Raw genomic sequence first — 25,844 nt, 5'->3', positions numbered from 1 at the left:
ATATCTAATTAAGGGAAAACATTACTGTAGGTAACTGGTAAACCATTTTTACATCACACTCTGGCATTATCTGGGGGATGTATTGTTACCAAAGAGATGATTTATCAACCATCACATATTATTTCCCCCAAAAAATCATAGAATTCACAGAAAAATACTTCTCACAAGGCCAAATATGTTTGTGGAAAGCAGAAATGTGACAAGTTCCCCCATATAATTAAAGATCCAGCCTTGTGCTGTAGTTTCCATGGTGACCAAGGAACCTAATAAAATTGCAAAACAGTGATAGTAAGAGCATACATATCAACTTTGAGCACCTCGTCTTAGTCAGCATTCACTGACTATTCACTGGGTCCAAATTCTCCAGGCTCCAGTGGTTCTACTGAAATGCACCCCACCCCTCCCCCTTTTGCCCTCAAAACCAACAGCCTTTTTGATAATCCCCTCATGAAATTCCTCAACTACATTATGCAAAGGTGCAGTCTAAGCTGGGATCATGTTGGGAGCATGTGAGGGAGGGGGGAGGGGGTCAGTGGTGGTGTGGATAGGAGTGGTAGGGTGACATTTTCCATTACCTGTAGCCACCAGATGCAGGAAGACGTGGGGGAATTGTTGGTAATATGAAAGTGGGTTTGCGGAATGGATAATGAGGGAGAGAATAAAAAGCAGGAAAGAGGAAGGAATGGAGTCAATGGAGAGAAGAGAATTAAATGCATGGCAAAAATAGGGTGGAATGGATAGCGGCAAAATGAGGTGCCATGCATGAAGTAGGAAGCATTAGTTGGGAAAAGAGCTTTTGGATGAAAGAGTGGATATGTTGCAATGTGGGAATTGAAAGTATATATCAACACTAATAAAGAGAGTGGTGACAGAAAGAGCCAATATACATTTAAGAGAAATCAGCATGATCTTGGGAAGGGAAATGTACAAGCTTCAATGAAAGAAGCAGAGTATTTGTGGCTTAACTGGGTTAAAGGAGGAAGCCATCAGCTGCGGTCTACCGACCATGTTGCACCCGTAAAGCAACGTGGTGCAACATGCAAATCTACACATTATAGCGAGACAGCTAGTCTCAATTTAATATGTAGTTTCCTGAAGCAACCAAGGTGTTGGGATCCATCCCCTTCTCCTTGGGGACCTTAGGCGAAGGTCGTTCGGTGCTGGACTCCACAAACGGGAACCAGACGGAATGGCACTCATGGCTCCCAGGTACTTGCCCTCTGGACATGGTGACAACCTGGCACTGCTGGTACTGCCTTGGCACCGCCAGCCTGGCATCTTGACAATACCACCTGGGTTCCAGCCTGGCACTGCCAAAGTGCACAGGTGGTACTGCCAGTTTCCTGGGTCACTGCCAGGGTGCAGGTTGGCACTGCCAAAGTGCCAATATGGCATTTTTTACACTGTGATTGGGCTGGGATTGCAGTGTGAGCCCGAGAACCCACTTTTAGTGAGTTCGGGCTGGGGGGGAAGAGGTGGTATTGGGGGGAGAGGAGTTGTTGGGGGGAGAGGAGGTGTTGGGGGTCGAGTCGGAAGCATCCCAATCTCTCGCTGCACTGACAACGTCTGTCGAGCGGAGCTCCTCTGTGCAGAAAATGGGACTCAGTGCAGCCTCAGCCACGCGTTCCCCGCTGAAGTCCCGTGTCTAACCAGATGGTTAGGTAGCGGTGTATTTCTCAGCTCTGCAAGTGCCGGCAACCACGCGGCTAAACATTATTGCTATGGGGCTCTGTTCCCATTTGTTTAGATAAGGCCCATCAAGTTGAACTGATGAGGAAGATGGCAACATGAACTGAGAGGGTTGAAGGAGGAGAGGGAAGTATAAGTATTTGAATAGGTCCGACTCCTGCAGAGCAAAGTGCCCAGGAAGAGAGGCGATTATAATTAGGTGAGGGTAAATATCTGTCAATTTTCCTTAGGAGGAGGATTGGTCTGATTGGTTAATCAAAGATATAAATATAATTTTGTTTTGTCTTTTATAAAAGTCCTGAAAAGTACAAATGTATAAAAATAAAGTTAAATTCATTATGTTTAGTGAAATAAAAATGACAGAAATACAGCCCGAAATGTTTTACCATCAAATTCAGCATTTCCACTTCAAGCTTTCATGTGTTTGTGTTTCCTTTCCTCCATTACAAGTGAAGGAATGTTTTGTACGCCTACCACAGAAATTAAGAAATTATCTAAGAACTATTACAAATGTGACTATCCACTACAACGACTTTCTCCAGAGTCCGAAGTAACACTGTCACGTGGTTGTTCTTTACTGCCACCTGCTGTTTGGAGGTCGTATCTGTTAATATTTACATGACTACTTATGCATATCTTCACATCCCCTTTCCTTTGGAAATGAACAATATTTACATGCATTTAAATTGAATACACAATATATATGACATGCTTAATACTTCAACTATTTACATGTTCGATGTCCATCACAAATTTAAATTGTCTGGCTTTCTTCTGTGTTTTGTGGATCTTCTAACCACTGGTTGAACTTGTGCAGTTTGACTTGTTTTCAACTGTTTCTGAAGATGGTTCTTGCTGTGTTTCTGTGCTTTTCACATCTTCAGCTTGTTCCATTTCTGTGTGCTGAGGTAACATTTGTTCAGTTGTCCATGGGATTGCTTTCTACATCATCCGGTGGTTCTGAAACAAGGGGTTGCTGAACCTACAGCAAGGCTCACCTGTTTCTTCGTAGAACTTGCCCTTCATTCGTGACGATGATGTATGACTGCGGACCTTATGATTGGATTACCTTTGCACACTACAATCATCCACATCCATCAGGATTGTCTATCCTGACTGTCATTCTTTTCTAACGATTGTAGATATCTTGTTGATATATCATAATATTGCTGCTGCCTTCTTTTTTGAAATGTGAGCTTTTTCATAAGTTTCTGATTAGTTGGTTCCTGTGAAATATATGGTAAGGTAGTTCTGAGCTGTCGATTCATTAACAATTGTGGCGGTGATAATCCATTAATCAACGGTGCTGCTCTATAGCTAAGTAATGCGGGATATGGAGCTTCCCGAATGTCCAATGCTTTTTTGAGTAGCTGCTTCACACTGTTTTGAGTAGCTGCTTCACCAGCTGAAACAGCTTTTTCAGCCTTCCCATTGGATTGCAGATAAAGAGGACTAGAAGTAATGGGTAGAAAATCATAGCTCTATGCGAACTCTGTCCAATCATGACAGCTAAAACATGGGTCATTGTCGCTCATGACAACTTGAGTTATTCCATGATGAGCAAAAATGTCCTTGGCATGTTTGACGACACACCTGGCTGATGAGTTGACTAGTTGTACCACTTCTGGAAAGTTAGAGAAATAGTCGATCACTAACAGGTATTCTTTTCCTGCTAGATATAAAACTTCTATTCCCACTTTCTGCCATGGAATCGTTATTATTTTGCCCATTTGCATTGGTTCTTATCGTTGTTTGTACTGAAATTTCTGACAAGTTGCACAGTCTGCTATCATCATCTGAATGTCTTAATTGATGCCTGGCCTGTATACCGTGTCTCTTGCTCTTCATTTTCAATTTTCTATGCCTAAGTGCCCATCTTGAATCTTCTGTAGAATCATAGATCTTAGAGATTGTGCTATAACAATCCTGTTTTGCCTGAGCAAAAAACCATTGGCTGCACTTGACTCCGTTCGAATGTTATAATATTTGGAACAGGATCCTTTCGGCCATCCCTCACTGAGATATTGTCCGATCCTTTGCATCACTTCATCCTTCTTGGTTTTTTTTTTGATCAACTTTGATTTCGCATCGGAAATGTTTCTGTCACAAGATTTACGTGTACTTGCATATCCTCATCCATGTGTTGTTCTTTCACCATACCCTTGGCTCGTGAGACTGCATCAGCGATTACGGTATATTTTCCTGGAATATAAATGAGATTGAAATCGTACCTCTGGAGTTTCATCATGATCCCTTGTATTCTCGGTGTCATCTCATTCAAGTTTTTTCTTATAATTGATACCAGCAGTCAATGATCTGTTTAAACCAAGAATGTTGGTAAGCCAAATACATAATTGTAAACTTTTTCTAAGCCATTGATCAGACCTAAACATTCTTTCTCTATCTGAGCATATCTACGCTCTGTGTCAGTCATTGATCTCAAAGCATATGCAATTGGAAGTCAATTGTCATCATTGCCTTGCTGCAATAACACTGCTCCCAACCCATCTTTCAACGCATCTGTTGATATTTTTGTCTTCTTTGTATGGTTAAAAAATGTCAGCACTGGAGCTGTTGTCATTGCTTCCTGTAGCATTCGCCACTCTTGCTCATGTCTTTCACACCATTGGAAAATATTATCCTTTTTGATTATTTCCCGCAAGCATGTAATTTTTGCTGATAAATTAGGAATGAATTTACCTATGAAATTCATCATACCTAGCATCCTGAGGACGCCATTTTGGTCTTTTGGACGTGGCATGTTTACTATCGCCTATATCTTCACCTGGTCTGGTTGTACATCTCGAGCAGATAGCCTGTCTCCCAAGAATGTAATTCCGACACCAAACTGGCATTTGGCTTTATTTAACCTGAGACCACACATTTTTATGCTTCTCAACACTTTGATAAGCCTATCGTCGTGCTCTTCTTTCGTTGAACCCCAAATTATGATATCATCCACATACACTCAAACGCCTGGAATTCCTTCTACTACGTGTTCCATTGCACAATGGAAAATTTCAGATGCTGAAATAATATCAAATGGCATTCTAAGAAAACAATATCGCCCGAATGGAGTATTAAATGTGCCCAGCTTTGTGCTCCCCTCATCCAACTTGAGTTTCCAAATACCCTGCAAGGCATCTCATTTGCCAAAGCCTGTCACTCATGACATCTCACATGTAATCTCTTCTAATTTCAGAATTGGATAATGTTCTCGCTTTATATTTAAATTGAGGTCCATGCAGATTCTCAAGTCATTGTTTCAATTCTTCAAGCAGACCATGGAGTTCACCCAATCCGTTGGTTCTTCAATTCGTTTTGTCACCCCCAGATTTGTCATCCGCTCCAGTTCATCTTTCAGCTGATCCTTTAGTCGAGCTGGTACTTGCCTTGGAGCGTGCATGATGGGTTGCGCATTCTCTTTCAGTTGTATCAGTAAGTGAAGGACAAAACTCCAAATCCTTGAAATACTTCCGGAAACATTTTGATTTAAGTCACTGATCTATTTTGCATGGTTACAGCACAGTCAGCACTGTATACTCTTTTTACTAATTCAAGTGCTTCACAGACTTCCACTCCCAGTAGTAATTCACGCTCAGCTTCCACAATAGAAAACTTTACTTTCTGCATCTTATTCTTCATGTTGACATCTAGTTCGCACTTCTGGAGTGTTGATTCTTTTACAGTTATAATCCTTCAAAAGTACCATTTTATTAAATCTGCAGTTTAACTTTAATTCCTTGAATGTCCGATAAATTTATAAGATTAGCTCGCGTTCCCATGTCGAGTTTAACATTGACTAATGTTTTATTAAACATTAGAGGAACTGTCCAGTTATCTCTATGAACAATTGGATTTGCCTTGCTATTACTGCAGATTTGCTTCGAAGACTTTTCAGCTTGCATCCCATTAAAATGCTTATCTTCCCTAGATAGAAACATCAATAAAAAATGTGTCTTCCAGATTTATCTCTTCAATCATGTTTATTCACTTTTGTGTTCTGATTTTTTATTTGAAACACATTGTTTTGAAAAGTGATTCTTGCCTCAGCATCTAGCACACACTTTTCCGAATGCTGGACATTACCTTTGCAAATGCTTCTTGCCGCATTATTTTCACATAATCGTGGTATCTGGTACTCATTTAAAATGGTCTCCGCTGTTGGGACCACATTTTGCCTTTCGGTGTGTCACAACATTAATGGCATCGGCTGCATCTCTGATTTTTGCACCATAATTCTTTAAATTTAAGGTGCTAATCAGCTGCGCAGCTAACTCACTGGATTGGCAAATTTTAATGGCATCGTCGGGCTGAAATTCATTCCCCCTCAACAATCTTTCACAACATTTGTCATTGCTTATACTGAACACAATCTGATCTCTGATCATGGATGCTTGCAAAGGTACATGCTTGAGCCTTTAACCTCAAGTCTATCAGGAGGCTGTCGATCAATTTGGCTGTCTGTTATGTGCGTGTTCGAAAAACCTACCGTTCAAATGTTTGTTCTTTTTGTATGTACAGTGTCAAGCAAATTTTTTTATGACTTCATCAAAATTATTCTTATCAGCTTCACTATCAAATGTGAAGGTATTAAAGATTTCAATATCCTGTGGGCTTGCTACGGTGAGCAGCAATGCTATTCTCCATTCATCAGGGTGTGCCTGAAGACCTAGAGCTGCCATGCAGATTGTAAATTGCTGTTTAAAAGCACACCAATTCGCTTGTACATTACCAGTAACCCAAGGCTGGTGTGGTGTCTTCAAACCTTCCATCATCGACTTTGATGACTAGTAGTGCATTGAGCTAAATTCTGTCAGTGCTCTACATGGTCAGTAGAATTTGTTTCTTTCTTCTTTTCTTTGTTACCTTGATCTTTGGTTTTTTTAGATTTTCAGAAAAAACCTGGTACCATGTTACGTTCTGGTGCTTGGCCGGACGGAGTTACTGCACGAGAGAACGTCTAGTTTGTGACGAGTTGAATGTTTATTGTTAAACAATAACGTGGTCAGATCACAATATGAAAACTATTAAAACCTGCTACCTATTAAATTACTATTATAAATTATCTAAGAGCTTTTACACTGTCTATCAACTACAATGTCTATCTCCAGACTTCCCGAGGTAACAGTGTCATGTGGTTGTTCTTTACTGTCACCTGCTGGTTGGAGGTCATATCTGTTAATATTTACATGACTGCTTATGCATATCATGATGTGGAGATGCCGGCGTTGGACTGGGGTGAGCACAGTAAGAAGTCTTACAACACCAGGTTAAAGTCCAACAGGTTTGTTACAAACACTAACTTTCGGAGCTCTGCTCCTTCACCTGAGGAAGGAGCAGTGCTCCGAAAGCTAGTGTTTGAAACAAACATGTTGGACTTCAACCTGGTGTTGTAAGACTTTTACTATGCATATCATCACAGCGGACACTGCGTGCTCCCTGTCCAAGGACACACAGCCACAAACATATCCACGAAAGAGGGATATAAAAAAATGAATATCGCTTATTATCACAACTTTCAATAAATGAAGCTCCTGTGAAAAGCCCCTAGTCACCACATTCCGGTGCCTGTTCGGGGAGGCTGCTACAGGAATTGAACAGTGCTGCTGGCCTGACTTGGTCTGCTTTAAAAGCCAGCTCTTTAGCCCTGTGCCAAACCAGGATATAAAGCCAAAGGACCCAACCAACTGCCCATCACCTGGAGCAGTTAATGGCCACGCCCAGGAGCAGGCATATGAGGAGATCCTCCTCCCATCCTGCGTCCCCTTTGCACTAGGTACCTAAAGGTTAGGAGCATGGGACCAAAGTGCAACCTAAACCCAAGAGCTAAACCAGCTAAAAAAACTAATAGGGCATCTAAGTGCCTACAATCAATGTAATTGCGGTCCACAGACACGTCAAAAAAGGCCACAGAAAATGCAGTTAGGCCGAGAGTCGGTGCATCACCGCAGCTTATGGTTGTATGGCACTACTGCGTGCAACATCTTCCATCCCAGGACCCGTGTAGAGAGCCCTCCACTGGAGACCTCCGTCACCAGATGGTTGAAGAGCATGCCAAGGCTTGTCTGGGTGACGGGCAAATGAGAGGACATGAAGGCTGTGCAGCAGCAGCCCATAAGGAAATGTGGTCGCAGCAAGCTAAAAGGTATGGAGGGAATTTTCTGAGTCGGCTCAGATTGTGGGCCCGAGCTCCAGAAGGCGGGTCCGGGGCTTGTGACCATTATCAAATTTCGTATGAGCAGGGATGCACTCTGACGCGAGTTCACCGTACACATGAGCATCGGCGAGGCCTCTGTGTCATTGGGTTCGAGCGCAAGCATTTTGAGGTTTTGGATGCATTGGCCATGAACTGGACACACACCAATGCCCGATACGCCAGCCTGTAAATCGTTAATGGAATGTAGATGAAGGCCCGTCACCCCCATGCCAGATTTTCCACTGTAAATCATTAATGGAATGTAGATGAAGACTTGTCACCCCCATGCCAGATTTTCCACAATGCTGGCAGCAGTTCAGGTTGGAGGCAGCCTGAAACCATGGAACCTGGAATACCACAAAAATGAGTAGGGGAGTATCTTACGGGTGCACCTTCCAGATTCATTGTCCTGGAGGGGATCCATCTTCCAACCTCAAGAGTGCACCCGGAGATCTATCTTCATTTTCAGGAGATCTACCTACCTTCTTCAGTAGTGGATCAATAATGTTGGCCAACTTTCAATATGGCAGCCGGACATGACAGCGGACTACACACCATCAGGCCTGATCTGCCATGGAATACGATACAAAGAAACCTGAATGCATAATTAATGAGGGCGGCATCAGAGGATTTGGCTAATTTTCCTACCGTTCTCCGCAGCGGGAACCACTCCATATTCCCGTCCCCGCCACGGGACTTAATCCCAAAATGGGAGAATTCCGCCCAATATTCTTCAGAAGATGCTTCCATCTGGAGGCCTTTGTTGATCGTGCCCACCATCTCTTTAGAGGCGTTATTCCAAATTATACATAAATTATAAAAAATGCCACCTGGTATGAAACAATTCAGTATTTCTCAAGTAGTCAACTTAAAATTGAATGCAACAGCCATAATTATTCAGAACTGAAGTCCAAATAAATGCCGGTGGCATTAAGGATAAGAATGCATCAATACAGAAACAGACATTTTTTGCAATACTAAAATAGCACAATGAAAATATTTGCTAAATCTATGAGAAAGTAAGATGAGCAATAGTAATTAGCAAGTCCATTAGCAGTTTCACAGACCGCATGCAAGTAAATAACATAGATAAAGTAACATTACAAAGTTAAACAGAAACAGTGTGAAAATTGGGCACTAATTCAAATTGACAAAGTGGCTCAGTGTAACGCGCAGAACCTGCAAAAGTACAAGATTCAACAAGTGTGCACAGGTCAAAACAAGGGGCTGGGTTCTCTGATTCTGAGGCTATGTTCCCATGCCGGCATGAGAACGGTGGTGTTTTACGCCAGAGAAAATGGTGTAAAACGGCCACCGATCCTCTTTTTGGCTGGGGGTAAGCATGCCGGCAGCATTGGGCTATATAGGGAGCTCTAGCTGCCTATACAGCCCAAAGAATTGTTGAGTCCTTGGCCGTGCATGCACACGGAGGCAGCCTGCAGCAGCCGCGCCGTGCTACGTGGCGGAGGCTGTTCGTGGACCCAGCCCGCGAAATAGTGCCCCTCCATTTGGCCAGCTCGCGCGCCCCGGACCACCTCCCCACAATGCTCCCAGCCCCGGACCACCTCCCCACAGTGCCCCCAGCCCCTGATAAAGTCCCCCGCTGCCCGCGGATCGCCCCTCCCACAATGAGACCACACACGACCGACGCGGTTGGGAACTCGGCCGGTCAGGGCCGGAGCATCGGGGGGGGCGAGCCTCAGGCAATGCCGAATAAGCCGCTTTGGAGGAGGCGGAGAATCACGAAAGTGGCACCTCCCCCGATTCGGTCACAAAATCCGAATCTCCAGCTGATTGCCGAACGGGGTTTTGGCGTCAGCGACCAGAGAATGCAGCCCAAGATGTCCACAAATTTAGAATCATTGTGTCAGTGGATGTTTATTCATTATCTGCTCCATCTCTAATATTCGAGATATGGTTTGCCGGGTTATTGCTCCAGCTACTTTAGTCTTTAAAGGCCCAGTGCTTTAAAACAACTCAGCCTGTAAATCTCCAGAAACATTTCATGTCCAGGTGATCTTTATTGTCCACTTCTACTCATGGTAGTATCAGATGTCCAGATGATTTTATGTTTTGACAGTCTCCTCCGAGTTCTCAATTTGGCATTTTTCACATGAAAAGTGTATGTATTCTGTGTGCACTTTGATGTAACATCTTCATGGCAGCTAATAAAGAAAGAATTTGCATTTATGCAGTGATTTTCACAATCTCAGGACACCACAAAGTGCGATATAACCAATTAAGTATTTACAAAGTGTCATCACTGTTATGATGTTGAAAATGTGGCGGCCAATGTGCACACAAGGCCTCACAAACAGCAGGGAGATGACACCCAGGTAATCTGTATTTTTGGTAAAGTAGACAGAGACAAACTTTGGCCATTATCTTCCTCAGAATTATGCCATGGGATAATTACATCCACCTTAGAGGACAAACGAGGTCTTGAGTTAATGTCAGATCCAAAGACAGTGGGTCGGATTCTCTGTTTCAGAGACTTAGGGCGGGATTCTCCGATTGCCGACGGCGAACTCGCATTTGACAATTGGTCGGAGAATCTGTTTATACCTCGAAACCGTGGGCGGCTCCGCCATTTCAAAAGCGGCGTAATCACCGAGTATGCCGCACGAAATTGAGACACCCTCAGGACTGAGGCCCTCCCCCAATGCTCCGCCCCCGATGGGCCGACTTCCCAACGGCGCCGGTCGCGTGTCCTCTCAGTTTTCGGGGACCTCGCTTGGGGCTGTGGACTGTGTCCAGCGCCGCCACAGTCGGGTGGGTGGGGGAGGGCGCGAGCCGTTCCACTGGCCGGGGGGGGGGCTTCGGCGGGGCTGGGAGGACTGATGGAAGGTGGTCCGGGGCTGGCAAGGTGGTTTGCAAGGTGGCAAGGTGGTTTGCAGGGGGGCACTATCTGCAGGCCGGGAACGCGCACCGTGCATATGCGCAGCCACGGCCCCGACAATTCTCCATCCGCATCTGCAGATGATTGTCTTTACATGGCGCGGCTGCTAGCTCTCCATGAGGCAGAGTATCGGTGCGAGGGTGGCGCCGACATTTTCATTTGCTTCCTCCAGACATAGCCTCAAAATCGGAGAAGACAGCCCCAAGTGCTGACACCGGGACTGAATTGGTGCTGTTTTATGACCATGGAAGTGGCGTCAGTCCGGGAACAATTCAGGATCTGTTAATGGGCTAGCACTGGCATCACGTGGAACTAGAGCAATTTCCATGAAAAATGGTTTCCGACTCACCGGGGTTGGGATTGGCAGTCAAGAGGCTGACAAGCTGCAGATGCAGACCTCGAGGGCTTAATAATAATCGCTTATTGACACAAGTAGGCTTCAATTAAGTTACTGTGCAAAGCCCTCAGGGAGACCGGTACGGGACTTGAACCTGCGCTCCTGGCATTGCTCTGCATTACAAGCCAGCTGTTTAGCTCACAGTGCTAAACCATCCCCGGCTTGCTGTACAGAGTAGAGGAGAGGCAAGGCACCCTGTTCTCCAGGGTGGGAAGGAGGTTGCCACCCACCGTCGTACACCAGGCCTGGGCACAGATGTCAGATGTTGTGAGAGCCGTGGGCCCCCCTGGTCGAACCAGCCAGCGTTGCCGGAAAAAGCTGCATGACCTCCTCAGGGCAGCCAGGGTAAATAGCCAGCACCATGCCCCTTGCATCAACCCCCATCCCACACACCTATAAACCCCCCCTCCTATCCGATGAGCATCCGAACCCCACCCACCGGCAGTCTGCTCGCACCCCACCTTGCACCCATGCCAGAACCCATACCGCCTCCTATCGCCGGGTGTCCTGTTCACAAAGGCCACTAGCTGCCCACCCCATGTGCTGCCCGTATCCAACTGCCTAACACTGTGCATTTTCTGTTCTCCTCACCCCGCAAGAGAAGGCATCGCATAACCACAGGGAGAGAAAGAGAAGATTGGAGGAAGCCCGCCAGACCTGCGGCCCCTCACCGTCGTGAAGCAGCGGGCACTGGACCTGGTCAGTGAGCCCAGGGAGAGGGCAGTCGCTGAGGCGGGGGTCAGCGTCAGGGAACCAAATGAGCCCACCCCACCACCCCAACTTCAGCCCCCCCACCATACCCACAACACCCCAGCCCCACCATCCCCACATACCCCAACCCGAGCACCCTATCACCCCCACACCACCCCACCATCTCACCTCCCCCACACCACCCCAACCCCAGCACCCCCACACCACCCCAACCCCAGCACCCTGCCACACCACCTCCCCCATACCACCCCAACCCCAGCAGCCACCACCTGCATACCACCCCACCACCCATCTCCAACATACCACGACCCCAACCTGAAATGCAACCATGCACCATGTCTTGTGTCTTGCAGAATCTGCTGGCAACAAGGTGGGCTCTTCTGGTGGTCCCCGCCCCCAGGACCCCAGGACACATCCAGCGATGAGGCGGCACCGGACACCAATTACCAGCCCGCGACACCACAGAGCACCAGTCCGGGGACGACACCAATGTTCCATCACATTTGTCTCCAACACCCTCCACAATCCAGGAGACATCCCGGTTGGGCACTTTAGTGGGCCAGCTGTAACCCATAGAATAGTACTACACTGAAGTACTGGAGTACTAGCCTAGATTACGTGCTCCAGTCCCTGGAAATAGAACTTCAACTCATTGTGGTGAATGTACAATATAAATTCACACTGTGTATCACTGTCTCCCTGTGGGCTCCATCTGTGAGCCGTTGCGCGGCTCTGCCCACAGGGGGGAGATGAGCAGCATGTACAGGCCTCCACACTTGGCTCCGCCCACAACCGGAAGTATAAAGTGCTGCGGTCTTGCGAGCTTGCCTTCAGTTCAGCTAGTCACAGGCAGGCTCAGTTGTAAGTCGATTAATGCCACAGTTTACTTCTACTCGTGTCCTTGAGTGAATTGATGGTCGCATCAATTTAATCGACTTAAAAAAACTACCATGGAATCAGCCCTCAAACCTGATCGACTGGAACTCGATCCAGAGGTCGCAAAAGCAAAGGAAATATTTCTGCATTGGCTTCGGTGCTTCAAGGCCTACCTGGCTGCGTCGACTACCTCCGCTGCTACTGAAGAACAGAAACTCAGTCTTCTACATGCACGGGTGAGCCATCGCATTTCAACTCAACTTGATAGTGCTGACTCGTACACCAAGGCCCTCGCGATACTCGACCGCCTGTACGTGCGGCCCGTAAATGAAGTTTACATGTTGCATATTTTTACTACCCGCCGCCAGCGCCCTGCAGAGTCGCTAGAAGACTACCTGCGCGACCTAAACAGCTCTAGCACGGGAATGTAACTTCCAGGCTGTGACAGCCTCCCAGCACATGGAACCCGCCATCCGAGATGCGTATGTTGCAGGGGTCCGGTGCAATTATGTGTGCCACGTCTCCTGGAAAAAGGGGCCCAGAACCTGGAGGACACAGTAACGCTAGCGACATCGTTGGAGGTCGCTTTTCAAAGTTTAAACCCGTTCCCAGCCGACCATGCGACACCATCGTGGATCCCCGACCAGAGACTAACCCAGGCCTGCGCCGCGCGGCCACCCGCCCACCACAGAGCGCCGTCGTGCCACTTTTGCGGCGAGCCCCAACACCCACGGCACCATTGCCCGGCCCACAACACGACCTGCAGCAGCTGCGGACAGAAAGGACACTTTGCGAAGGTATGCCTGGCTAAAACCAAATCCTGAAACTCGAACGCTATCGAAAACAATCGCCCTTCCAACTCACAGGCCCGCAGACCCCGCAATGTGGCAGCGTGTCTGCCGACACCGACTCCGCACGACATGTGCGACTCATGGGGGCCGCCATCTTGGCAATCCTCCCCCACGCAGCCTACCATGTGCCATTCATGGGGGCCGCCATCTTGGGCGCCATCTTCCTCGCCGCCCGCCACGTGCGATCAATGGGGGTGGCCATCTTGGACGCCATCTTCCTCGCCGCCCGCCACGTGCGATCAACGGGGGCCGCCATCTTGGCTATCACCCGATATGCAAATCGACAACTACGACCTCTGCGGACCGTCATCACGGGGCCGCTCCAGCACCGCTGACCGAGCCACCGACTACCCGCAACTCAACACAGTCACTTTGGACCAGTCGCGGCCAAAGCACCTCAGAAGCTCCATGATGTCCGTTCAAGTCAATGGATACAAGACACCGTGCCTCTTCGACTCCGGGAGCTGCTCGTAAGACACTGCTCGTTCCCGATATTTCCAGCACGGTAAACTATCTCCCTCGCCTCGGGGTCGCACTCGGTCCAGATACAAGGGCGCACAGTTGCGACACTAACGATACAGGGCTCCAACTACTCCAACTTCCAATTGTATGTACTCCCAGACCTCTGCGCCCCTCTCCTACTTGGACTCGATTTTCAGTGTAACCTCAGGAGTCTAACGCTGAGCTTCGGCAGACCCCTGCCCCCTCTCACTATCTGCAGTTTAGCAACTCTAAAAATCGACCCCCCCTCCACTCTTCGCTAACCTCACCTCTAACTGCAAACCCGTGGCCACTCGCAGAAGGAGGTATAGCCTGCAGGACAGGGTATTTATTAGAGCCGAAGTCCAGCGGCTCTTATGCGAGGGAGTCATAGAGGCCAGTAATAGCCCCTGGAGAGCTCAGGTGGTGGTCGTCAAGACCGGGGAAAAGTTCTGGATGGTGTTTGATTACAGCCAGACCATTAACCGGTTCACGCACCTCGATGCATACCCCCTCCCCCAGATTGCAGACATGGTCAATCAGATCGCCCAGTACCGCATCTTCTCCACGGTGGATCTGAAGTCTGCATACCACCAGCTCCCAATCCGCCCGGAGGACCGCCACTACACGGCATTCGAGGCCGATGGCCGCCTCTTCCATTTCCTCCGGGTCCCCTTTGGCGTCACGAATGGGGTCTCGGTGTTCCAACGAGCAATGGACCGAATGGTGGACCAGTGCGTGCTGCGGGCCACGTTTCCGTACTTAGATAACGTCACCATCTGCGGCCACGACCAGCAGGACCACGATGCCAACCTCCACCGATTTCTCCAACCCACCCAAAAACTCAACCTCACGTACAATAAGGAGAAATGCGTTTTCCGCAAAACCAGACTGACCATCCTCGGTTATGTCGTGGAAAATGGGGTCCTAGGGCCTCACCCCCTTTTACAACTCTCTCTCCCTCACTGTTCCAGGGCCTTCAAGAGGTGCCTTAGATTTTTCTCCTACTACGCCCAGTGGGTCCCCCAGTATTCGGACAAAGCCCGCCCACTATTTAAGACCACACTCTTCCCACTGTCAGCAGAGGCCCGCCAGGCCTTCAACTGCATCAAGGAGGACATTGTCAAAGCCGCCATGCGGGCGGTGGATGAATCCGTTCCCTTTCAAGTGGAGAGCGACGCCCATGAGGTCGCTCTCGCTGCCACTCTGAACCAGGCAGGTAGGCCAGTAGCTTTCTTCTCCCGAACCCTCTGCGCTTCGGAACTTCGACACTCCTCAGTCGAAAAAGAAGCTCAAGCCATTGTGGAAGCCGTACGGCACTGGAGGCACTACCTCGCTGGTAGGAGTTTTACCCTCATCACCGACCAGAGATCGGTTGCCTTTATGTTCGACAACTCGCAACGGGGCAAAATTAAAAATGACAAAATCTTGAGGTGGAGGATTGAACTCTCCACCTATAATTATGATAATGTATACCGTCCGGGGAAGCTCAACGAGCCCCCAGATGCCCTGCCCCGCGGCACATGCGCCAGCGCGCAAGACGACCGATTACAGGCTATCCACAATTACCTCTGCCACCCGGGGGTCACCCGGCTCGCCCACTACATCAAGGCCCACAATCTGCCTTTCTCCACCGAGGAGGTTAAAGCTGTCACCAGGAATTGCCCGATCTGCGCGGAGTGCAAACCGCACCTCTATAGACCAGACAAGGCCCACCTGGTAAAGACATCCTGCCCCTTTGAACGACTGAGTATCGATATCAAAGGGCCCCTTCCCTTGACTAACCATAATGTGTACTTCCTTAACATCATAGACGAATTCTCTCGCTTCCCGTTTGCCATCCCGTACCCCGATATGACCGACAGTCATCAGAGCCCTGCACAGTGTCTTCACCCTGTTCGGTTTCCCTATGTCCACAGCGACAGGGGTTCGTCCTTCATGAGTGACGAGCTGCGTCAGTACCTGCTCGACAAGGGCATCGCTTCGAGCAGAACTACCAGCTATAACACCAGGGGGAACGGGCATGTGGAGAGGGAGAACGCAACGGTCTGGAAGACCGTCCTACTGACCCTACGGTCCAGGAATCTCGCGACCTCCCACTGGCAGGAGGCCCTCCCCGACGCGCTCCATGCAATTAGGTCCCTCCTGTATACAGCCACTTATCAGACTCCTCACGTGATTATTTGTTTTCGAGGGTGCCTCGCTTCCATCCTGGTTGAGGACACCGGGCCCTGTCCTCCTTCGGAAGCATGTCCGGACACATAAAACAGACCCGCTGGTAGAGTGGGTCCTACTACATTCATACCCCCACTACGCCTAGCTGTTAGACCTCTGCACCTCAGTGGGGGAACTCATATTTCACGAGCCACACAAGGAGATCTATCAGGTCGTCCCCACGGGACTCCTAGTGGGGGTTACAACAATTACCTTTGTGAAAAGAGAGGAGACACTTTAAGGGAATATGCAAATGATGTACACACATCATTGAAGAAGCAGCCCGTTGTTATTAGTATTGGTGTTGGTTGCGTTTGCGTGTGTGTTGAATCACTAGAATAGACCTGTTTGTTGAGCTCTCCTTTCATTTTTATACTGTCACGAGACTATGCCACTTTAATTTTGAAAAAAACATATTTTTCAACATTCAACCGACTGGTGGAAATGTTGCAAATTGAAACCAGATTAGAACAATCCACTTAAAGATGCAAGGCTACATTCCAAGGTGAAAGTGAAGAAGCAAACAAGACATCCTCTGCAGAGTGTGAAGAGCGACATTTTTATAACTCAAAGATCCATCAGAACTTGTCGCTGTCTAAGGAAAAGACATTACAATGCAAAGTGCTGAATATTGAAATAATGGCTGCCACAGATGGACCAACCCAAAATCCCTTGAAAATACACAATGGGTGAAATATAGCAAACCAGGCTGCAGGCATTGCAGGGAGATTACCAGAAAGCTTTGAGCACAGAAAACAAGTTGAGAGCTGCTCTATTCCTTTCTCTCTTTTGAAATAAGTTTTGGAAGATAACAAGAAATCTAGCAGTGAGCCAAAATCTCATAAGAATTGTAACATTTCCTACAGCTGACCGCTTCCATGAAACCAGTTAATCCAAATCAAACACAACATTTAAAACATACTCCTCAAAGACAATCAAGGGATTTAACCACACATTCTTTTGACCTTTTTCTTTATTAAAGGACAATAACTTCCTTTATTTCTGATATCTGAGCCTATGAACCATCACTGTTTTATTATCTTTTTCCTCGACTCTTTTCTTTACTCGAGAAAACGCTGTGTGATTAGCTCCTTATTGCTCACAGCTTAAATAATCAAATATTTTTGGATTCAAAAATGGCATTGCTTTGTGAAAAAGACCAACAAAGGTTGAATAGAGAGGAGCCGATTTACCCCTTGTCACCTGGTCATAAGTGTAATGAGAGGTGTAATCTAAGGAGTGTAAAGGGTTAACAAGGTGATGTTCATGTATCTCAACACTAGATGGCATCACTGAGTAGTCTTATGAAAGGCTGCGTCTCTAAGCATCCTGGGAGAAGATTAAGGAGAAGGATAGTGAGAGGTTGAGATAAGAGTGTTAGTTGTATGAGAAAGACATTATGGATTACTGTAGCATAGATTTAATACTGTTGTTTTATTAGCTATTACTTGGTAGAGTGTGCAAACCATTTGAAGTAGTGTAAATAAACTAACTTTGTTTTAAATACATAGCTTGATGTTCTTTATCAACACTACGACTTTTAGCTATCTTGGAGAACTATACAAGGAACATCACAATAAGATTATATATATATTAATCCTTGTCTTAAAATAAATAGAACCTACTTATAGTTTACCAATCCTGTATGTGTGATTGGTCTGTTTGCATACAGAAACCAGAACACAACAGAGAGTAGGAAAGATTTAGGGAGGAAGTCTATCGCCTTGACAGCAGAAGATGTGAACAAAATGGTGGGACAAAGGAAATAGTGGATACACAATAAGACCAAGAAGGACTATACAATAGGGCAGCGTGGTGGCACAGTGGTTAGCACTGCTGCCTCAAAGCACCAAGGACCCAGATTCACCTCTGACCTCGGGTGACTATCTGTGTGGAGCTTGCATATTCTTCCGGTGTCTGCGTGGGTTTTATCCAGGTACTCTATTTGCCTCCCACAGTCCAAAGATGTACAGGTTAGGTGGATTGGCCATGCTAAATTGTCCCTTTGTGTCCAAAAAGGGTAGATGGCATTACTAGGTTACAGGGATAGAGTGAGGGACTGGACTTAGGTAGGGTGTTCTTTCAGAGGAAAGTGTAGACTCGATGGGCCGAATGGCGTCATTCTGCACTGCAGTGATTTTATGATTCTATGACTGATAGAACAAATATAGGAGCCAATGAATTATAGTGGAAATTTGAGAAACAACTAAACAAAATTTTGGTGAAATCTCCTGCTTGCTTCCGAGGCAGAAACTCTACCACTTGATTCTAAAAACTTAATTAATCTTAAGTTTAAAACATGAAGACATAATGATCTAAAGCCTTCAATGAAACAACACAGTCAATTATGTTCAGAATATGTAACAAGGAATTAGAAATGCAATGGCCAATTTTAAGCAGTGAGAAGTAGGAGGGAGTTGAGCATGATATTGATTCTCTGCCTCTTTTGAATAAAACAGGGTAGTTTCCTGTCCAAAACTGGAATAGTGTCATGGCTGGTGGGTGGGGGAAAAAGTTGAGTTGCACCCCGGGGTGAACATTAAAAGCCCTCAGCAGAAAGTTAGCAACAATGTAACGTGTTGGTAGCCATAAAAGTGTAGATAGAGCAAGAGCGAAGGCCAGTTCTGGAAAGGCCCTGGGACTCCTTTGCAGGGCTCAGTCACTTTGGCTTCTTCTAACCCTGATGATTCCACAAAAAAGTTGCATTTTTAAATTTACATTGGCCACAATGCTTCCACCATGAGTCAGCTGTCGTCGCTGGCCCTATGTGGGCCTCGCAGGTTAAAATGCCATTGAAGTGCTGGTGATGCTATTGGTTTTTCTTGCCATTCCAAACTGTCTTCCCATCTGCCAGGACCAGGCAGCCTTCTTATACCTTTTCCCAAATAAGAAAAGATGGTAGGGTGACTGGAATGTACTAGAAAACCTGTATGTCACCACCATTATTTTAACCTCTTGGCTGCACCTTTCCCATCAGGTGAAAGGTATGCAAATCCACCCATACATATGAAATGTTACATTGCAGAAAATTTTATAGTTTAAGATCATTTGCTACTTAAACAAATGCCGGTTTTACATCATAATGTAAACAGATTTCTGCTAACTGAGATGTGAATGGCATTTTGGCTATAAGGGTTAATTTTCTAGGTAGAGTTCCCCAGGAGCACCTCAACATGAGGTGCAGTCGACGACAAATATATACAGGAACTGTCACCATGTGGGAAAACCTGTGTGCCATTGAACCTGATGGATATGCAGGTACTCAAATTAATTAGCTTTACTTTGTTTTTCTCATGAGAGTATGTGTGATCATAGGATGTGTGTGAGCTACCTACTCAAAAGGCAGCTCTTGCTAAATTAGTTTTGAGTACCTGTGAGGCTTTAATCAGTAAAATATGAGCTACAGGAATTTCACGCAATAAGACTATTATGTTTGTGCCAGGTTATTGCTTATGACTGAGTTATCGGAAAACAATATAGTAATGATTCACTGTACTTCACAATACTTTAAAGCATCTCAGAACCTACAGGATTTCCAACACACATGTACACAGCTGACAGCCCAGATCCTTTCTGGAACTTTATCAGTTTTGTGTCAGTACTTTATTCACTAGCTCTATCCAGAGCTCCACACATGGGTGGCAGCAGTACAGTGGTATTGTCGCTGGACTAGACCCAGGGTAAAGCTCTGGAGACCTGGCAGATGGTGGAATTTAAATTCAATAAAAACAGCTGGAATTAAAAGTCTAATTATGAAACCATTGTTGCTTGTCATAAAAACCAATCTGGTTCCCTAATGTCCTTTAGGGAAGGAAATCTGCCATCCTTACCTGGTCTGGCCTACGTGTGACTCCAGACCCACGGCAATGTGGTTGACTCTTAAATGCTCTCTGAAATGGGCTAACAAGCCACTCAGTTGTATTCAAATGTTACAAAAAAAACACCAAGAAATGAAACAGGAAAGACCACACAGCATCGACCGAGGCACCAGAAACGGTAACGACAAAATCAGCCCCTTCAACCTCCTTACTAACATCTGGGGACTTGTGACAGAATTGGGAAAGCTGTCTCACAGACTAGTCAAGTATCAGCCAGACAAAGTCATATTCACGGAATCATAACTGGAAGTTGCCATAGTGTAAAGGAGGGACTGCATTCGAGTACTAAAGGCCTTCATGACAGAATCCAAAGCTGCCTTTCACTCAAAGGACCTCAGCATGCTTTCAATACGGTGCATGATCATCTCATATGCAGGATGTGGACTCCTCTCTGCTCACAAGCATGGTGCAGAAGCAGCACGGTATATCACCCAATGACTACACAAGTCTACTGTGCTTCTGAAAGCATTTTAATCTTTTGAATGCAGGACCAGAGATTTGGGCCCATTGCCTGAAGGAGGTTGCTGAGGGAGGTGTTTCCTGCCTTCAATGGCCAGCCTCCTTTTCTTCCTCCTACTCTTTTTGTTCCTGCTGTCTAGTGTTCAGTAGCTCTATCATAATTGTTCCCTCATACTCTATCATTCAGATATCGTTGGCAATTTCTGAAGTGGCACACATTTATTACCTCCTCTTTCATTCATTAGAAGAGTCATATGGGACATGAAACATTAACTTTCTTTCTTTCTCCATAAATGCTGCCAGTCCTGCTGAGTTTTTCCAGGACTTGCTGTTTTTATTTCAGATGTCCAGCATCTGCAGCATTTTGCTTTTATCCATGCATTAGCTTCTTGAAGATAACAACTGAATTAATCCTTGTTATGCATGATATCCTATACTTGATGAATCAACATCTTTAAAACAAGCAATCTTGATGAGCTCATTACACCTAGCAACAATCGGTAGTTTTAATGAAGCTCACAAATATATTAAATGGGTCTAAAAGTGGGTCCCTTTCGTCAGCAGCTGCCAAAGTCATTATATTTATTTCCACGTTGCTCTTATCTCCGTTGCACAGAGCTCCTTCTGTTGATGGCCTCATTCTTTTCTTGCCATTCCCTTCATGCCTCAGTATTCATAAAATTCCTGCTATACCAGGAAAACAGGGGCATTCCTTCTTTAGTACCTGCAACAAGTAGTCAAAGGTTTGGCAATGGAAACAATTGTCTGCATGACCAGCCCTCTATTGGCATTGTATCAAGGGGAAGAATTTTAACAGGAAAGGGGAGGTGGGTTCGGACGCAAATAGTTGGGGGGTGGGAGTGTTAAAACTTGAAAACTGACATCGGGTAAGGATCCCACCCATGTCCGGGCTTAATCTGTGTGGGTGCCAGGAACCCCCATGTAACTGTCAGGTAAGTAATTTTAAAAATTCAAAGAGGCAGTTAACTTGGGATTTAACCCAGCATTCTGACTTTGACAGTTACTGCTTGGGTTTTCTGAGCTATGTAAAGCTCTCCAGTCAATCAGACAAGGGCACTGCTGACAGGCTGAGGAACCTTGAACCAATGAAACCAAATAGCTGCAACCCCTGCCTAGATGAGAGGATGATGGTCATAGCACCTGTGCTATGCGTGTGCTCTTACTGATTTGGCAGCTTCAGAAGTCAATTCACCTGCTTTGCATGTCACTCATCTTGATCTGCAGTTCCCTGCTGTCAGCCTTCTCCACAGCATGGGAACAGGGCATGCAGCTCTATCTCCCACTTGTGAACAGGGAAACAACACCAGCAGCACCAACTGTCTTCTCCTTGTGACCCAGGGGCGAGAGTGCTGCTTAGAATAACTTTGAGAAAAAGATACTGGGTGGACATTTCCATTTTGTGCACAGAGTGCTGCCTGAGGCAAGAAAACCAACGTGCAGCTTGCAGGCTCGACAGCCAGGTTTTCTCTCCAGATCATCCAGCATTCTGCGCAGAAACAAATCTGTAGGTTTTTCCTACACTGAAAAATGAAAAAAAAAAGAAATTTCTTTCTGTCATGCTGACGGCGTGGGGCCCAAAATAAACAGCAGCCGGGTATCCCGAGATAGGGACTCCTTTTTAAAGAGCGCCCCCTCCACGGACAAAGGAACCCCCTCCCCACAGCCAATAAGGAGAACGTTCTCCAGAGGGCTCCCTTACACTGTCCCTAGCATCATTGCACTGCCCCCTAGCACTGCCACTTGGAACCCTAGCACTACCCAGCACTGCCCGTGGCACCCTGAAACTGCTCCGTCACCATGGCACATGCCCCTGGCACTGCTCTTGTCACATTTACGCAGCAGCCTGGCACTGCCCACTGGCAAAATCTACTGAAATTAGGTTTTTGACCTTCCTCGGTGGGAACCTTGTTACGTCACCGGTGTGGGGTAGGGAGAATTGGAAACCTTGATGTTACCGGTGACATTCTCATTTTCTGAGTCTCACATGCACTAGAGAAATCAATGGAAATAAAAATCGAGAGATGTAAAGCAAGCTGCAGGTTCGCCAATGCACATTTTATACTGTTACGCAAGTAAAAATGTTGTGACTCACAGTTCTGTAACTTCATTAAGTTAAACTATTAAAACTGACCTGAAACATGATATTATTCAAGTAAATTGTTTTAAAACTATCGTGTAAAGCAAGACATTGTGAAATTTAAAAGGAGTTAGAAAGCTCATTATTTTAAGAAAAGAGCTTCCGATTGTTATAAAAGTGGGGAAAACCATAGTTTTGATTTCCATTTGTTTTGATGTATTGTTATGTAAAGTCAAAACATGAAGCATCTTGGATGCAAAAACAAATGTGTGGCACAGGCAACTAACCGCATTATACTTTTTGGCAATCCTAAAGTCTCCCTAATTTACGTCATGCTATTGTTAACAATTTAACCCCTAAGAAGGCACCTGATTTATGTCTCTAAGCAACTGATGTCCTTGAAAGACTTTTTGTACATTTCCATCACATATTGAATTCAGGTGGAGACAGGACAATACAACTATCTTAGTGTTTATCTTTGCAAAACACAATAAAGCTTTTGAAAAATTGGATATGTAATTTTGCATTTATGCAACCAGGATATCACAAGAACTTCAGTTGCAAACTAATGCGTGAAGTAAATTATGATGAAGGTGAACTGTTAATTTGCCAATATGATGAAGTCCAAATGAAACACATATCCGATTGAGGTTCACATTCCAAAGTGTCTCCCACTTGGTAGAATCTTTGATGGAAACCCAGCAGACGATACAGGACCTCGGTTGAAGGACAAATTGAAAGACCCTAATCGATAATCAATTCTGAGGTTTTGCATGTGCTTGGTTTGAAATATTTAATCAGTAAATTTGCAAACTGGTTTCTCAACTTGAAGTTTTCGAAATTCAAATCCAAGCATTGCAAAAAATAGTTCTGCATTTTTCAAGAAACAATAGTTTTGTACAAGTCACTATTCCACAACAACTGCAGGATGAATAAAACCATGGTTAATACAGTAAGAAGTCTTACAACACCAGGTTAAAGTCCAACAGGTTTGTTTCAAACACTAGCTTTCGGAGCACTGCGCCTTCCTCAGGGGGATAGAGATAGAGCTGCATGCCTCAGCGGTCTTGATTTTCAATTTAAATTGCACAATGAAGAACATTGTTAATGCATAAGCTATAAGCAACGTAGGATAACAATATAATAATGTGTGAAAATTACTTGTATGACATGAGGTATAGATACAACTGCATTACATGCCCAACTATTTACTGAGAAACTGACTAGATTATTCAAATAATTTTATCTACTCACCCATAGGAGAACCCTCTCCTAAGTTAAAACTAATTATACATAAGTACAAAAGTAGTTATATTTCTAATGAAATGATTTTACACGTATAACTGATAATACGTTGCAATTAACAATGATTTTTTTTTAATTTTCCAATTAAGGGGGCAATTTAGTGTGGTCAATCCACCGACCTTGGGTTGTGGGGGTGAAACCCACGCAAACACGGGGAGAATGTGCAAACCTCACACAGACAGTGACCCGGGGCCGGGATTGAACCCAGGTCCTCGGTGCTGTGAGGCAGCAGTGCTAACCACTGTGCTACCGTGCCGCCCGGAATTAACAATGATAAAGGAAATATTGCTTCATAAGTACAGTTAAACAACATTTTAATTCAGAGTTTTAACTAGATATTTTTAGATCAATTAATTTGACAGCAATTCTGTTTACCAAATGTATCCATTACTGCGATATTTTTATTTAGGAAAAAATTATGGTTTCCATTTTCCTTTTACTTATAAGAAATTTAGCCCAAAATCAATGCAAAAAGCTGAACTTTATGGAACAATATGTTTATTGCACTTATAATTACTGTATATTTGCTCTATAACACTCCATCTTAAAGATATTAGCACAATGATCAATTGAAATATTGAAGGAACGGTTTAAAAATATTAAATTGCAAAATAGGTTAATGTAAAAAAGATTTTCCTTACCTAATGTGTGACTTGTTTTTTTAATGCTGAATGTGGGATCCTGATGTTTAGTAAATCCACTCTTCTTCATCCCAGTATTTGGAATATTTCTGTATAATCCAACTGATCTTGGTTTAATCTCACTAGCAAGTACAGTACGCGCACTGAAAATCAGCTTTTAAACCTAACCACACTCCTCCTGGCTAGAATGCTTCACCATTGAGTGAATTCAGTACTTAACATAACAGGATGTGCATCTCACAGCTCATCAGCCAATTAAAATGTGTCTGCCTTTGCCTCTCCACAATGCTCTCGGAATGTGTGATGATTTTCGTGGAATCTATCGGGTCATTTGTCAGTGCTACAAGTTGAAATATAATCACTGGTATTTCACTTCTTTGTTTTAAATGGAATGTTTGCAAAAGTTAAAATGCCTCCTGTTTTTATCATTGTTCTTCCAGTGAATTACGTGCCAATGAAAAGACAGAGGGTTGACAGCCTGCTTTTTTTTTCTTGATTTCTGCAGCATTCATTTTATTAAATCCATTTCATGAAATCCACTGTGCAATTCATTGCAACTTCTGCTGAGCAATTCTCTGCAAAATTCCAACATTAAATATAAAGCCCCAAGGATGTTCAACCTTGCTTGGACAAAAACCGTCAGTAGGCAGCCCTATTGAAGATTACAGATTTATTGCACAAAGTCCTGCATGCAAAGCAAAGCAACCTAGATTGCTGTTTGGAAAGTCTTTCATTGCGTTCAACCCTGTATGTATTTCACAAACTTCTCTCAATATACTAGGCACATTATATAGTCAATCAGTATTTAAACAGCAGAGCTCCTGTTCAGCAAAGCAATTGGGGCAGCAGGGTAGCATGGTGGTTAGCATAAATGCTTCACAGCTCCAGGGTCCCAGGTTCAATTCCCGGCTGGGTCACTGTCTGTGTGGAGTCTGCACGTCCTCCCACTGTGTCCGTGGGTTTCCTCCGGGTGCTCCGGTTTCCTCCCACAGTCCAAAGATGTGCGGGTTAGGTGGATTGGCCATGCTAAATTGCCCGTAGTGTCCTAATAAAAAAGTAAGGTTAAGGGGGGGGGTTGTTGGGTTATGGGTATAGGGTGGATACATGGGTTTGAGTAGGGTGATCATTGCTCGGCACAACATTGAGG

At 45.3% G+C, this 25,844-nt stretch overlaps 1 protein-coding gene across 2 annotated transcripts in view; it reads right to left on the bottom strand.

The window, feature by feature from the left end:
• The window catches only part of pde1a (phosphodiesterase 1A, calmodulin-dependent), a 725,115-nt gene extending 700,248 nt beyond the window's left edge, over positions 1-24,867 (bottom strand). For both annotated transcript variants that reach the window (XM_038789235.1, XM_038789236.1), the window contains exon 1: positions 24,698-24,867. In XM_038789235.1, coding sequence (XP_038645163.1) covers positions 24,698-24,767 — 70 coding nt within the window. In that variant the 5' untranslated portion in view covers positions 24,768-24,867. The remainder of the gene's footprint in view (positions 1-24,697) is intronic.
• Between the last annotated feature and the right edge of the window lie 977 nt (positions 24,868-25,844).

Source organism: Scyliorhinus canicula, chromosome 2 (genome assembly GCF_902713615.1).
Source record: "Scyliorhinus canicula chromosome 2, sScyCan1.1, whole genome shotgun sequence".
Lineage (NCBI taxonomy): Eukaryota > Metazoa > Chordata > Chondrichthyes > Carcharhiniformes > Scyliorhinidae > Scyliorhinus > Scyliorhinus canicula.
This window is presented reverse-complemented; position numbering and strand designations above follow the sequence as displayed.